Genomic DNA, 14452 nt, shown 5'->3' with positions numbered 1-14452 from the left:
TCCCAAGGCTAACAATGTATATTCTTTCATGACACTTAATTAAAATATTATTCATTAGTCTGTAGTACAATGTAGTACAATATGTGGCTTAGAACTGGCACATTTGGAAATTAACTTTATGTACAGGATGGGGCTGTGGCATCTAAACATTGTATTGGGCCCAGAGATATTGAGCTGAAGGTCTGTATGCAGAAATAAGCATAGAGAGAATACCACCAACTGTTAATCCAGCGCTAACAAATCAAACTATTGTGAAAGGTCCAGCTACAGGGAAAATAACTGAAAGATTTCTACAAGCATTACCTGGCCCTTTATTTTTTTGATAAATTATGTCAAAAACATATAAAGAAATGATCAAAATCTAGCCCTCAACTACTAACCCTATTTTATTCTTCACTGTTTGCCAGAAATAATGGTGATACAAAGAGCTACTAAGTGAATATGCTATTAAGGCATATTCAAGTATTCAGGCAAAAAGAACCCAGTTATAGATTTCAGTCTTCAAAATGTTAAGCGAGGTTTTCATTCCTGCATAACTAATAATTTTTACTTCTGGCTCTCACATAACAAAATTAACTGGTATTTCTTCATTGTGCATGTGTCAATGAAAACACTAATACTATTTTGAAGAAATTTTGCAGCTTTTCTTTAGGGTTCATCATTTGATTATTGTGGCAAAAATATCACCGTTCAAAGTCCTGGGAAGCTATTTGTAGTTGTGTGCTTTCGACAGAGCAGGCCTATGCAACTTAGTGGAATCTAAAGACAATGACTGGATGTGATGAAGAACACTGCAGTCATGGCTGGCTCTACAAAAAGATGTGGAGATGACAGAGGTCACCATCCCACCCATTCAGGACCTGCAGCAGTAAACTCAACTTCTTGTTTATGGGAGTCTTTAAAGAGAGTTCTAAAAAAGGGGAAGGATCCTTCCTCTGGAGGCATGCTTCTCCGTGAGGAGAACATATTGTAGGCTCCAATCCATTATATGCTATAGAAAACAGTTTCTATATCAGAAGATATAGAAGTTCCAAGCAGAAAAGAGAAAAAAACAGCATTTGACCTCTAAAAGAAATACACTGTACACACTATTAATAGTGCTACTCTAATTGTAACAGAAGCTTTCAGCAGCTGTATGTGGTCTCATTGGGAGAGTAGTGAAACAAATTACACACAAGTATTTTCACAGACAAGTACTTCCATGGAAACCAAGCACTCACTCATAGCCTGATTACTATAAAATGGCAATAATACTCACAAAACATTAAAAAATACCCAAATTATGTTCATCTTTGATTCTGAACAGCAGTGTTTCAGACCAGTCTGCAGGGGGCACCTTGAGACTGTCTGCTTCTACCAATAGATCACTCCTTTCTGTCAGCTGAGCTGAGAGAACTGTGAAAAAAAGTTCACATTTCCAAGCTCAGAAAAGGAAATGACAGCTCATAACTATGCAGTGAGGACTGTGGGGTGGAAGCAAAGGAAACTGAACATGCACAAATACTTGGGACAAAGCACCATTACAGGCAGAGGCTGAAGAAAACTTGAGCAATCCCAAGAATCAGGAAAACATGTGAAAGTTTGCTCCAAGGCAATATAGCCTGGCACTTAAAACATGTCGCCAGCCGACAAACACGAAAGATACATGCAGATTGGTCCTCAGGCTGAAGAGTTTCTCGGTTGGTTGGCTAGCCATCTGGAAAGTTTGGACTAGCTCAGACATGCATGTACCTAATTTGATCTTTCATTACTTAAGTCTCTTTACACAAACCAATAGCCTCTGTGCATTCGGGCCTCTAGGCGTCTGCATCCAAAGTCTGCGCATTCAATTAAAAATCTGCAGACATCCCTATGTGGTTCTTGGAAACATTCTCTATCCCATGTAAGAGCTGACACGCATTTACATGTACACATCTAGGGCTCTCTGCAGAAGGTCGTCTGAAAGCACAGGGAACGGACCACTGGATGTGATACTGGTGTCTGCTCCATGTGCATACATTTTTAAATATCTGTACAGACCTAATGTGGTGCATTGATTGAGATTACTGGACTTCAGTGATGACAATCTGGGTTCAAATCACCATATAAGTTCACTACGTAACCTTGGGCCACTCATTCCCTGCCAACCTACCTCGCACAGTTGTTGTGAAGGAAAAGATGAGATCACCCCATTCATGTATGCCACTATGCACTCCTTGGAAAAACGGAGGGGATATAAATGTGACAAATTTAATTATAAACTGACTGGGATCAAGAGGGGGGGAAGTGCCTTGCTTTGGATTTGACAAAGCAGATACTAATGTAACAGACTTATATGGACAATAAAATGTACATGTTTTGATGCTTACCCTGAGATACTTCATTTTATAATTCTGTAGTCTTATTCTGTAATTATTGACCAGATTATTTACCTGACTTATTGTTTATTATAGTGTTACACTCTTATACCATTACACTCTATACCATTTGTTCAATTGTACCAGTCCCCAAAAGGCCAGCTAAGTTCATGCAAATGGCAGCAGTTGCACATCCCACCCTGCGTGGAGGAGAGAATCCATTTGCAAGCACAGCTTTGGCCTCTGCCTCTACTATCACCTGTGTCTGAGTGAACACGGGGTACTCTGAAAGAAGGACCAGCATCAATTAATCTGCAATGGCTTGTGCACACCTTCAGCTGATGCAACAGTCATTTATGTGCATGCGCATTAACTAATCTGGTCCACAGTGAGCCTAGTTTGTGCAGCATCTCACTAGGAAGGGAAAGAGTTGCGCTAACCTAAACAGAGGGTTCTGACAGCTCTTTTGTAAGTTACGGCCACCACCTGATGACTAAGAGAGAGTATCCCATGTGACAGTAACCTATTCAGGTAGAGCAGCTTTGGAGATACTTTTCATAATGCCAGCACGCGCACACACCCAAATTTAAAAGTTTGTGCTGGCACAGAAAACTGGCCAATCTATATGGCAGGACTACTTTTTGACTTAATGTGATTACAGCTACCAAGCTGAATGATTTCCAGGGGCTTCCACATAATGCCTTACAACACAGAGCCTGGTCTGAAATTACTGAGTATCAGTGATGCTCAGCTTCTGGACAGCCAGTTTGGTGTAGTGGTTAAGAGCGGCAGGACTGTAATCTGGAGAACCAGGCTTGATTCCCCACTCTTCCACTTGAAGCCAGCTGGGCGACCTTGGGTCAGTCACAGCTCTTCCAGAGCTCTCTCAGCCCCACCTACCTCACAGGGTGATTGTTGTGGGGATCGTAATAACATACTTTGTAAACCACCCTGAGTGAGCGTTAAGTTGTCCTGAAAGGTGATATATAAATTGATTGTTGTTGTTCTTGTTGTTGTTATTATTCTGATAGAGATTCAGAGATTCTACCAAAAACACAGGACAGGTACCACAAAGGAGAGAGGCAGGAGAGTCCCCTCCAGTTTCTCTGGGGATTTTTGCCAGTAAAGTTGCAGTAGGAATGGATTCATATATTGCAGACTGTACTGTTTGGGTCTGTGGTCTATACACTGTGTAACAATCAGATGGGAGCAGCGTGTCCTCCACAGATCCCTGCAAGTGCAATGCTTGATTTGAATCAAGATTGTAGAGCATATGGAGAAGGCGATTCAGCTCCCGCCCACACATACTATTTTCCTGACCTGAAACAGCCCCGGGGGGGGGGGTCCTATTTGGCCTACTGGGGAAACCCACTTGTACTCTAGGACATGTGCGGGTTTCTCCAATGGGCCAAATAGCACCCCTCTGCAGCCATGTCTGGTTGGACTAGAGAGGAAAGCTGAAGCCACTTCTCCATATGGAGCTGTGGTCCCAATCCAAATTTGGCACTGCATTCAAGGGAACTGAGGAAGACGTATAACTTGCATGTGCTACATATGGTGGGGACCTCAGGCCCCACCTCAGGTGAACCACACAGTGCAAACTTCATCTTTGATTTTCCCTTCTGGAGCAAAAATTGCAGCTTGGTGAAGTGGAGGAGGCCAGCTAGATTTTTCTAAGAAGACCCTTCACTTCTTTATTCCTTGCCTGTCTTTACTTCATTCTGAAAGCTTCACCGGTGAGCCACAGTCTGTGTATACAGAGCTTGATTACCTAGTTCAGTTTCCCAGCAATTGGAGCCAATCTATGACAACACATCTCCCACTGTCTGCTCAATGCTTCAGTGTGACTCGGGAGCATTTGTTTTCTTCTGCCTGATATCCATTTGGCATGTGCATCAATGACTCTACACAGTGTCACACAGGGGACAAGCAAGCTCATTCACTTGGTGGCACTTTCACCAGTCAATCCAGAGCCAAGTCTCAAGCGACCAAGAAGCACGGGTCCTTCTCATTTCTTTGACAGCCCTAAAATGTTTGCCAAAGAAAACAGGGAAAGGCAAAACATTCTACTGGCTACTGAATGTGCCATTATGGACAAGCAGCCTTCCCTATAGATAGCAATGATAAAACAACCATCTGTGTGTTCAGAAATAGTCCCACCTCCCCGGAAGACAGGTGGAAGATCCCACATACCCTGCTCTCCCCACATCCCAAACTCTCAGTGAACAGATATATAGCATGTCACAAAAAGGGATTCTAACCTAGTTCCTGTTCAATTTTTTCTTTAACAAGAGAAACATCCAAACATGGTGCACTCCATCCCATCTGCAAGTGGTACAGTCCTTTCCGAACATATAAATTGTCTATAAGACCAGAGTCCAGCCCCGCCAAAAACTTCTTACAGATAGCAGTATCCTATTACATCTTCAATTGCTTATAGCTTTCCGCTTCTTTCATATTTTAGCGTCCTGTGTACAATTTACTTGTTAAAAAATATATCCCTCCTTTCAAAGTGGCTTACAACATAAAGTACAACAAAATCAAAATGCTTATAAAAAAATCACCTGAACACAGCACTGCCCAATTAATCCTCAAACTAAGAGCAACAAATCCCTGTAAACAAAATGTTTTCATAGGGGAATATCTTTTGAAATACTAACACCTCAAATAATCTAAATCTTGTCAGCGAAGGGGCTTCCTATAATTCCTTTGGAAGGTTGTTCCAAAGCAACAGACACATCAACTGAAAAGGTGTTAGATCCAAACAGAGAAGACTAAGCCTGGTGGAACAATGGCTCTTCAAGTAACATTGCCAAGAGGACCTCAAGCGGCACATGGGTTGGAGCAAGAGAGCTGCTCCTTCAGATATGGAGGTGGCAAATCGTGAAGAACTTTAAGGGTGATAAAAAGCACCATGAATTGAACCAGGAAACAAATAAGCAACCCAGGAAGCTGGTTCAAACCAGGCATCAAAATGTCCTTGGCCTGTGCCTGTCAACAGGTGCCTCCACATTTTAGACCACATGAAGTTTCCAGGATGCCCTCCAAGGCAGCTTCACACAGCACTCGTATGTGACCTCACGCTTAAAATGATGGGAGACCTAGTCACACCTCCATTCTGGACTCAGGTTAGTCACCCTAGACTACCATAGTGACATCACAAGGTTGTTGGAAAGGGGAAAGAAGGGCCAGAGATTGCTTAGACACTGGAAGCGCTGATACATAACAATCTTGACATTTAGGGTTTTTTAAAAAAAAAAACGTTTCTGAATACTGCAAGTGCAAGTAGGTTGAAAACCTACCATGGGGATGTTTTTGCAGTTTAAACTAGCAATTCTCAAGTTGTGAGGAAGGACCCAAAAGTGGGTCACAACAATTCTTTTACAGGTGGGTTACAAGGCCAGGGGGAAGAAACAGGATAGAAAACAAAGCCCAATGGCGTATTTGCATTTTCTTCTGCTTAATGTGTGAAATGGCCAGGAAAAAGGCCTGCTGTTCAATAATGCTATATTTTTTTTATAAATAGTAAACTGAGGTGTGTATATTAAACTTGTTTAGTCGTAACGGAAGAATCCTCCATTTTATACTGGGGAGGGGAAAGGGGCATGGACTAACTTTATTAGTGGGTTCCTGAAAAGTATAGTAAGTTTAAAAATGGGCTCCACTTCCAAAGTTAGACAACCACCACATTAAACTAAAAAGGCCTTTAAGCACTTTTAACAGTGGGACAGAAAGCAGAAGAGAGCCATTTTAAAACCACATATAAAAATGTGCTAATCTAGTTGCTACTTTTGACATACAGGCTCAGGAAACAAAACACAGGGAGCAATTATAAGCAAAACTACTCAGAAGTAATCCCTATTCAATGGAGCTTATGCCCAATGCAGCCTCAGCGTGAAAAGTGCTTCCTTGGTTTTACGTGATGATTATTTGGAAGATTAATTTGGTGCAGAATGTAGAGAACTAACTTTGGACTGAGAAAGGCTGTTCTTTTGGGAGGGGGATCATTCTACTCCAGTATCTGCACTGGCTACCTGTAGCTCCTGTGCACACCTGTCTGTGTCCAACCTGGATTGCAAGAATGTAAGAAGAATGCCTATTCTTAACTTCTTGCAATCCAAGTTTGAGACAGAAGTGGTGTGTGGCAGTTCCTTCAAATGGCTGTCAGGAACTGACACATACTAGCTTGGTGTCAGATCTTGATTGCAAGACGACATGAATAATCATTCTTAAGAACAGACCCCCCCCTAGCGATGGGATTTCCTCCTGCTGACTTCAGAAAAATTAAGCCTAAACATCAGTCATACCTACTTTAAATTTGAGGTTTTAAGTCTTGAGGCTTTGCCTGTTTTAAAATACATCTATTTTTAGACATGCTTCAAGCCATTTATTGCTTGCCCTTAGCCTTCACAATTCATCTTAAAAATCTGGAGAAGCAGAGGGATAGAAGAGGCCATGTGTCCCACCCAAGGCAGAACACTCCTCAAGTCTGCCTCCAGACTCTGGCAGGGAGTCCGTGACCGGATATTCTCGCTTGGCTTAGTGACTCGGCCTCTCTTGCCCCGTTTACACATTAAAAGTGCCAGTAAGTCACAACTGCGCTGAATCAGCACAGGAGCAGTCACAAGCGACATAGAGATAGAGGTGATCCCTGACTGATGATAATCCAAATGGCTAGTGGCACATCAGAGCAGGTGTGTTGCCAGAGACTGGTATGCAGGGAGTGTGGGCTATACTGAACAGTTACTTCTTTCTATTACTTCTCTAACATCTCATCTGGCACTATGATAACCAATCTGCATGCTGAAAGATGCCACATCAACACACAGATAGCACCCCCAAAGCAGATAATACACTGGAGGTTAGCAACCACCGAATGTACAGTGTCCCTCGGTTCTTGTTTTTTTTTAATTTGGCAGCCCTATAGAACCACAGCACAAAACCCCAAACACATCATCACTTCCTTTCTAAAAGGAGAAGTGATTGTCTCTCACATAAAGTTTATCAAGAAACTTGAAACTGCATCCCCCACATCCCCCTTTCCCAGCATTTTCCCATGCTAAGAGGCAGTCACTTGTTCCAGGGTTTACACCTGGAACAGCCCCCCCCCCCCGGGAAGAGGGACCTTACATTCCATTAAGCCCTATCATTGGAAAAGCATTTTGCACACTCTCAGAGGCACTCTGTTCTTTACTAGCATCTTCTGTGGCAGAACAGGCACCAGTGCCATGCCCTGGCTCGAACTAAGCACCACTATACAAAACGTACTCTGCCCATGCTTAGGGGCACACTCTTTTATTAAAAGGGGGGGTTCTCTCCCGGAGTTTCCAGGGCAGAGCTGGGATACTGAAAAGCCGGTCTCAAATGAAGGCTCAGCAGCAGAAATTAAAGGCAACTTTGGGGTGGCAACGCCCCCATGCCTGGCCCCGATCCTGAAACCCTTCCCGCTGCAGGAAGCGCCACGGTTTCCATGGGACTTGCTGCCAACGGAAGCGCGACTGGCAGGCAAAGAGCGAGCGAGCGAGAGAGGGAAGACCGGCCAACCTTGCAGCAAAGGGGACTGTGACAGCTCGGGCCGATCCTCGGGGAAGGAGTCGAGCAGGCGCTTGAAGAGGCGGCCCAGGTCGGAGTAGCTGCGGTGCAAGTAGAGGACGTTCCTGTCCGACCACTCGGTGCGGATCTCGAAGAACTCCTCCTCGTCCCCGCGCCGGTTGATAATCAGCCTCCGGATGCCGTTCACCCAGCAGCCCCGCACGAACATGTTCACCAGCGAGGTGCCCTCAAACACGGCCGAGGCCATCCCGCCGCCGCCCGCGCATGCCACGGGCCCGCCGCCGCCCGCCACTACTCGCGGGCCAGCCGGAGAGCGCGGCGCACCATCCGCCCAGGCGCCACGGCCGTCGACTGCGCGCAGGGGCCCCAGCGCCGGGCAGCGCCTCCCGCGCTCTCCGCCCGAGGAAGGGCGGTCCCAGCCCTCCGCCGCCGCGCTGGCTGCGTGTCGCCCCGCAGAGCTGAGACGGGGCCGGGCGAGAAGAGCGGTTGGGCGCGTCGGCGAGGCTGGCTCGGCCCCTTTCGCGGTCGGAGGGATCCTCCTGGCGCTTTTGACAGCCAAGATCGGTGGCGGAGGGTCGAGGCTGCGGCTGCTCCCTTTCCCAGCCGATCTTCCCGACTACTTTGCAGGCAACGCCGGACTCGCCTCGCTAAATCCCTCCTTCCAAGGGACCGCGCGCTGATGGAGGGCTTCCGAATGCAACACGTGGAAGAAAACTGAGACGGGGCGGGGGAGAGGAGAAGGACCCGCGCCTCCCTCCGTTGGGGCGAAGTCAGTCGAGATATCCGACGTCGGCAGAAATGGCGATGGATTCGATAAGAGGTTTTGAAGTTAGGGGAAGAGAAAAGGAGAAAGAACGGGAGAAGCTGGAGCGGATCAGCTACATCGGCGGGGCACTGGAGTGCTAGACAGGGAGAAGAGATGGGACCGAGACGAGCGATTTGTTCTCTCTCTCCTCTGATCCCGGAGTTCTTTCATCGACTCTGCAACTGGGGTTCAGGCTGCTTTCCTCGTGAGCAAGCCCCGGCTGGCTCTTTGGAGAAAAGGGCCCTTCCCACTCGGGATGGAACCCCCCGGGGTTTTCCTGCCTGCCCCCCCCCCCGCCGCCTCCACGCCCCTCGTCCCTGCTAAGGAGGGGCGTCAAGAACGTGACGCGGCTGCCGCGAACTCGCTCCGTCCTGCTGCAGACTGCTCAGAAAACAAAACCCCTCCAGTTCTGCCTCTCAGCCCTTGCAACAGCTGGAAAGGGTGGGGCTGCTCGGCTCGGCAGCAGTCCGCATCGATCCCGGCCCGCGAACCAGAGGCAGGAGCGGGGGGAGCGCTAAGCCGTCCCCTTTGAAGCACTTCCAATGGAAGCGCTTCTCGATAACCGAGGAGCTCGTCCCATCGGAAGGGGAGCCGTTACGTCTAATGCGGTGAAAGCCAACAGCTCCCTTCTTCAGATACAAGACGCGCACACACGTGGCATGTCTCCCCTTGCATAGTTGTGACAGGGAGGAGGGGTGAGGAAGTAATCCTCAGGCAATGAATGCTCGTGCAGGAAACAAACTAAGTTCTTCTGTCCCCAGACTCCAACCTGGAATCCTCCGGTTCTTCAGTCATGGAAGGAAGATCTGAAATGGTCCATCCAGTGTGGTGTAGCAGTTAGGCTGTACTTGGGAGACGACAGGTTCAAATCCCCACTGTTGCCTAACCACTCTTTCCTAACCAGCTCATAGGGTAGGGTAAAATAGGAAGATATGTACCATGTAAGCATAGTGGTTAAGTGGTTGGACTGTGAATCAGCACTCTGCTGGCTCGAATCCCACTACTGCCATGAGCTCAGCAGGTGACCTTGGGTAAGCCACTCCTCTCAGCCCCAACTCCCCAACTGTATTGTGAGGATAATAACACTAACTTTGTTCACTGCTCTGAATGGGGCATGAGAGCAGTGTATAAGCCACTGGCCGATTCCAGACGGCCCTCCCCATCCCGAAACGTCACGCGTCGTCGCGCAGAAAACACGAAATACCGTGTTTTCTCACGTGAGTTTTGCGTGACGTCGCGCAAAACTCGCGCGAGAAAACGCGATATTTTGCATTTTCTGTGCGACGACGCGCGACGTTTCGGGATGGGGAGGGCCGTCTGGAATCGGCCACTGTCTATCATCATCGTCATCTGTACTAGTCACAGTTCCTTGGAGGAAGAAAGGAAGATTGGCATGATGAGCATTCACAAGAACGTTTTCCTTCAGTATCCACAAATACAGGGTTTGAGTCCTTAATACTTTTGAACTTCCGTGGTGTTCGCTCAGATACTGCTTCCACACATTTGTTTCTTTCTGCATTACCTTCCAAGTGGAAGCTCTTTTTTTTTAAAGGTCCACATGAAATTGTCAAGCAGTCATCTGTCTACCTTCTAGGTTTGCTGACATCTTTCCCAAATCTGTTTTGTTACGATATTTTCAGAAAGACTGCAGTCAAAGAAGGGTTGCCCACCTTGTGAGTGGGAAGGAGCAGGATTTTCAAACCTCCCTACTTAACATCAATGCTATTTCCCCTCAGTAACCTGCCCCCACTCTGCTTTTTATTTTTCCTTCCCTGCACCACTGGTGGACTTTTTGTTAGCTTTTAAAACGATTAGTAATTTCTGAATTGCTGTAGTGATATGGCTACTACAGTTTTTTTAAAAGGCAACAAAGGGGGGTAGTGGCTAAAAGGATTTAGGGAGCACCCAGGTTTGAATCTCTGCTCTGCTGGGTGACCTTGGGCCAGTCGCCCACTCTCAGACGAAACTATCTCACAGATCTATTATGAGAATGAAACGGAGGAGAGGAGAACAACGTAAACCATTTTGGGCCCATACTGGGAAACAAGGCAGGGTAATTTAAACAAAGTAAACAAATGAATTAAATAAATAGTCCTCCAGTGTCATTGGGGCAAGAAACGGCTGGCACGAGGGCTATTGTGAGCCATCATCATGTGGATGCAGCCAGAGAGAGGAGGAGCTGATAGCATTACAGCAGAAATGGCCTTAGCAAGCAGGGACGGATCGAGGGGGGGTAGTCTGCCCCCGGCGCCGCCAGGGAGGGGGCGCCAGGAGCAGCTGCCAGCTGCTGGAGCACGTGGGCAGCAGCGCGGGCAGCCTTGCAGCCCCCCGCGCTGCTTTTTGCCTGCCCCATGGGACAGGGGGTGGCCAGCTTGCCGCACACCCTCTGTCCTGCAGGGCAGGCAAAGGGCAGTGCGGCCGTCCACGCCATTCGTCTGCCCTGCAAGCGAGGGGGCAGCTGGCCGCCCCCGATCCTGCGGGGCAGGCGCATGGCACGGGTGGCCTCGCAGCCCCCCGCGCAGCCTTTTGCCTGCCCTGCAGGACAGGGGGTGTGCGGCAAGCCGGCCACCCCCTGTCCTGTGGGGCAGGCGAAAGGCAGCGCAGGGGGCTGCGAGGCAGCGCAGGGGCCTGCGGGGAGGCGAATGGCGCGGGCGGCTTCCCAGCCCCGCACGCTGCTTCCGCTGCCCTGCGTGATGACGTTACCAAAATGACGTCATCACATCGTGCCAGGAGCGCGCGCGCATGCGCACGCGCACATGGTCAGACTAGGGTTGCTGCGGGCGCCAGCAACCCTAGATCCAGCCCTGTTAGCAAGAGGCAAAAATGAGGCTCCCATCACAGGTGACAGATTTAAGACTGCGGTTAGGACACTAGTGGACAAGAGATCTGGCCCTTGGGCCAAATTTCTCCTTGTGAAATGAGTGGAAACATCACGGAAACATGGCGGTGCTCTTTCACGACTCCTGTTCATTTTGGTGCTGTGGACACAGGACTGCTTCCTAGGGGAGTGTGGTTTATGTTAATCAGTGGGAGGAGGAGCACTGTTCTCATCCTTTAAGGCCCTGCATAGCCAAGAACACACACACCTTTTTTTTTCAAATTTAATACTAGAAGTGATAAAAACTGTACAGTACAAACAAGAAAGGGATTAAAACTAAGCCATAAAAGACATTATCAAAACCACTCTTGGCAAATTGTTAAAAACCCAAGAATTACAATAAACAAGCATTTAAACTTTGTTGCATTGGGGGAATTACTTCTTTGGCATTTAAAACATATAAAATTGGTTTCCATATTTCATCATATTCAAATAAAGGGACAAGAACACACATACCTGAAGGACTGCCTTTCCTGATAAGTCCCCCATGCTTTGGTGACCAGATGACTCCTTTTTCACAGGACAGGTTCTGCCTCTGGCTAGTTAAATTAGCTGAAGCGGCTATGGAGACTTGAATCCTGCAGTTGGAACTACCTGCAGTTGGAAGAAGGGTTGCTCTAACCAACTATCATGTTTGGCTTGAATTAAAGATGGTGAGACCAGCAGCCTTGAAAGGGAGACCAGCAGCCTTGAAAGTTTACTAGCAACAGTTAGCATCTGGAGAGCAGACAGAGCTGGCACCATGCTGAGTCGTATTTCCGTTTAAGTTATAGTAATTAGCATCTCGTTTGTCTTCTTTTTTAGGGCTTGTAACGTCCGTTCTAATCAGTGGGCCAGATTACATCTCCTCAGAACTCTTTCTTGTTGCCCTTCGCTCAAGCGTATCAGATCAGCCACATCCTGAGTGTAGTCATTTTCAGCAGGACTGGCACTGGAGATTTGGAAGAGTGTCCCAGAGGTCGGGAAGGCACCCGCACTGGCAGCACTGGAGGCACTGCAAAGCTCTCCTGCTTAAGGGGTCTTTTGATGGAAGCAAGAATTGTAAATATGGCTGTTGGGGGTGTGTTGTTTTGAATAATTACAATCAGGGCTTTTTTTCAGCTGGAACGCAGTGGAACAGAGTTCCGGCACCTCTTAAAAATGGTCACATGGCCAGCGGCCCCGCCCCCTGATCTCCAGACAGAGGGGAGTTTAGATTGCCCTCCACACCGCTTGAGCGGTGTGGAGGGCAATCTAAACTCCCCTCTGTCTGGAGATCAGGGGGCGGGGCCACCGGCCATGTGACCATTTTCGCCGAGGACAATTTAAACTTTAAAAAACTCCCCCCCCCCCCCCCGTTCCAGCTGACCCAAAGTGACGTTATTGTGCGGTCTTTAGTTCCACCACTGAGTTCCACCACCTCTTTTCCCAGAAAAAAGCCCTGATTACAATGTTTTAAATTTGTTGTGTGCAGCTTATTTAGCACTTTCAAATAGTAAGCCACTTTGATCCACTGTGGATGGTGGGAAAAGTGGGATATGTCTATTTTAATTAATAAATAAATACACACATTTGGATTTTTCATGTTGGGCATTAAAACGTCTTGGTGAGGCCCTGTAGTAGTGGAGGTCACTCTTTCCTTGCCTTGTTCTTCACAGAGGAACAGCTTTTATTTATTTGTGTTTATGTTATTTATAGTCTGCCTTTCACACTGAGACTCAAGGTAGATCACGCAATGTAAATCAATGCAATCAATAGAATGATACAAGTGATATAATAGGACTAAGATTGCAGAAATCTGAAACAAAGCATGAGTTAAATATGACATGCTAAACAAAGCAGAAAATACTACTAAATAATAATAAGAAATAATACTACTAAATAAGAGGGAGAAGAAAAAATACTACTAAATAAGAGGGAGAGCAAGATAATGCATACAGCAGATAATACTGTAGTAAAGGCCACACTCCCATTCCTCTTATTAAAGAATCTTCCTGAACCGTTCTGTTATAGTATATCACAATTATCTTTATAAAAATCCTCTCCTGAACAATTCTATTTTACATAGTTTGTGGAATGCCAGAAGCATGGGAGTTTTCCTGATGACATCAGGTAGGCCATTCCACAAGGTGGGGCCACTGTGATGAATGCATATGTACAGGCAGTTCCTTGCATCATAGCAGTCCCCCTTTTTAGTGCCTATAGATGCCATGGTGGCCTGGCCACCAATGGGTTTCTTGGCACCCATTTATCTTTCTCCCAAAGCAAGTAACCAGCTCTGGTTCTCCGCCACGTCATTGGAGCAGGACAGGCTTCAGAATAACCCAGGAGGCATCAGCTTTATGTATTCCACCAGCGCTGTTTGGAAACTGCTGCTTCTGTCACAGAACAACTTCTGGCTTGCCGTTCCAGCACACCATGGCAGCCATTTTGTGATAGCGCCTGCTCCCTATTTTCTAAATTCCAAAAGTGCCCACGGGCTCCACAAAATTGGAGACCCCTGCACAACAGGACATGGAGACTCCCCGCATGTTAAACCTTCATCACAAGCCCTATTGTCTGCGCCCCAACCTACAGAGACCGGTAGCAACCTGTAAGGTGTTCACCTGTCATACCCAACAAGACCCTGTGTAATATTTGTTTGTGCTCTGATGCTATGGGTATAATTAAAGACTGAAGCTATATCTTGACTGTGATGTGAAAGTGTGCAAGGGAGTGGCTGTGTCTACTGTTGTCTATGTGTTCTCCTACACTCCTCTTGCCTGAGCCTGGGAAGAGGTGCTTGCACAGACACTCAACATGACCTTGAGACTTTTATTACATCTTCCTTTTTGATCAGTCTTGAGCAGCTCTCTGGAGAGGTGGTATACACATTTTTCTAAATAATATCAGTAGAAGAGA

General features: G+C 47.0%; 1 protein-coding gene across 1 annotated transcript in view; it reads right to left on the bottom strand.

The window, feature by feature from the left end:
* Positions 1 to 8155, bottom strand: part of PXDC1 (PX domain containing 1) — a 42396-nt gene extending 34241 nt beyond the window's left edge. Inside the window, exon 1 of the mRNA XM_054985054.1 lies at positions 7881 to 8155. Coding sequence (XP_054841029.1) covers positions 7881 to 8136 — 256 coding nt within the window. The 5' untranslated portion in view covers positions 8137 to 8155. The remainder of the gene's footprint in view (positions 1 to 7880) is intronic.
* Positions 8156 to 14452: the final 6297 nt, after the last annotated feature.

Source organism: Eublepharis macularius, chromosome 7 (genome assembly GCF_028583425.1).
Source record: "Eublepharis macularius isolate TG4126 chromosome 7, MPM_Emac_v1.0, whole genome shotgun sequence".
Taxonomy (NCBI): domain Eukaryota; kingdom Metazoa; phylum Chordata; class Lepidosauria; order Squamata; family Eublepharidae; genus Eublepharis; species Eublepharis macularius.
The sequence above is the reverse complement of the archived record's forward strand: the minus strand, read 5'-3'. Positions and strand labels throughout refer to the sequence as shown.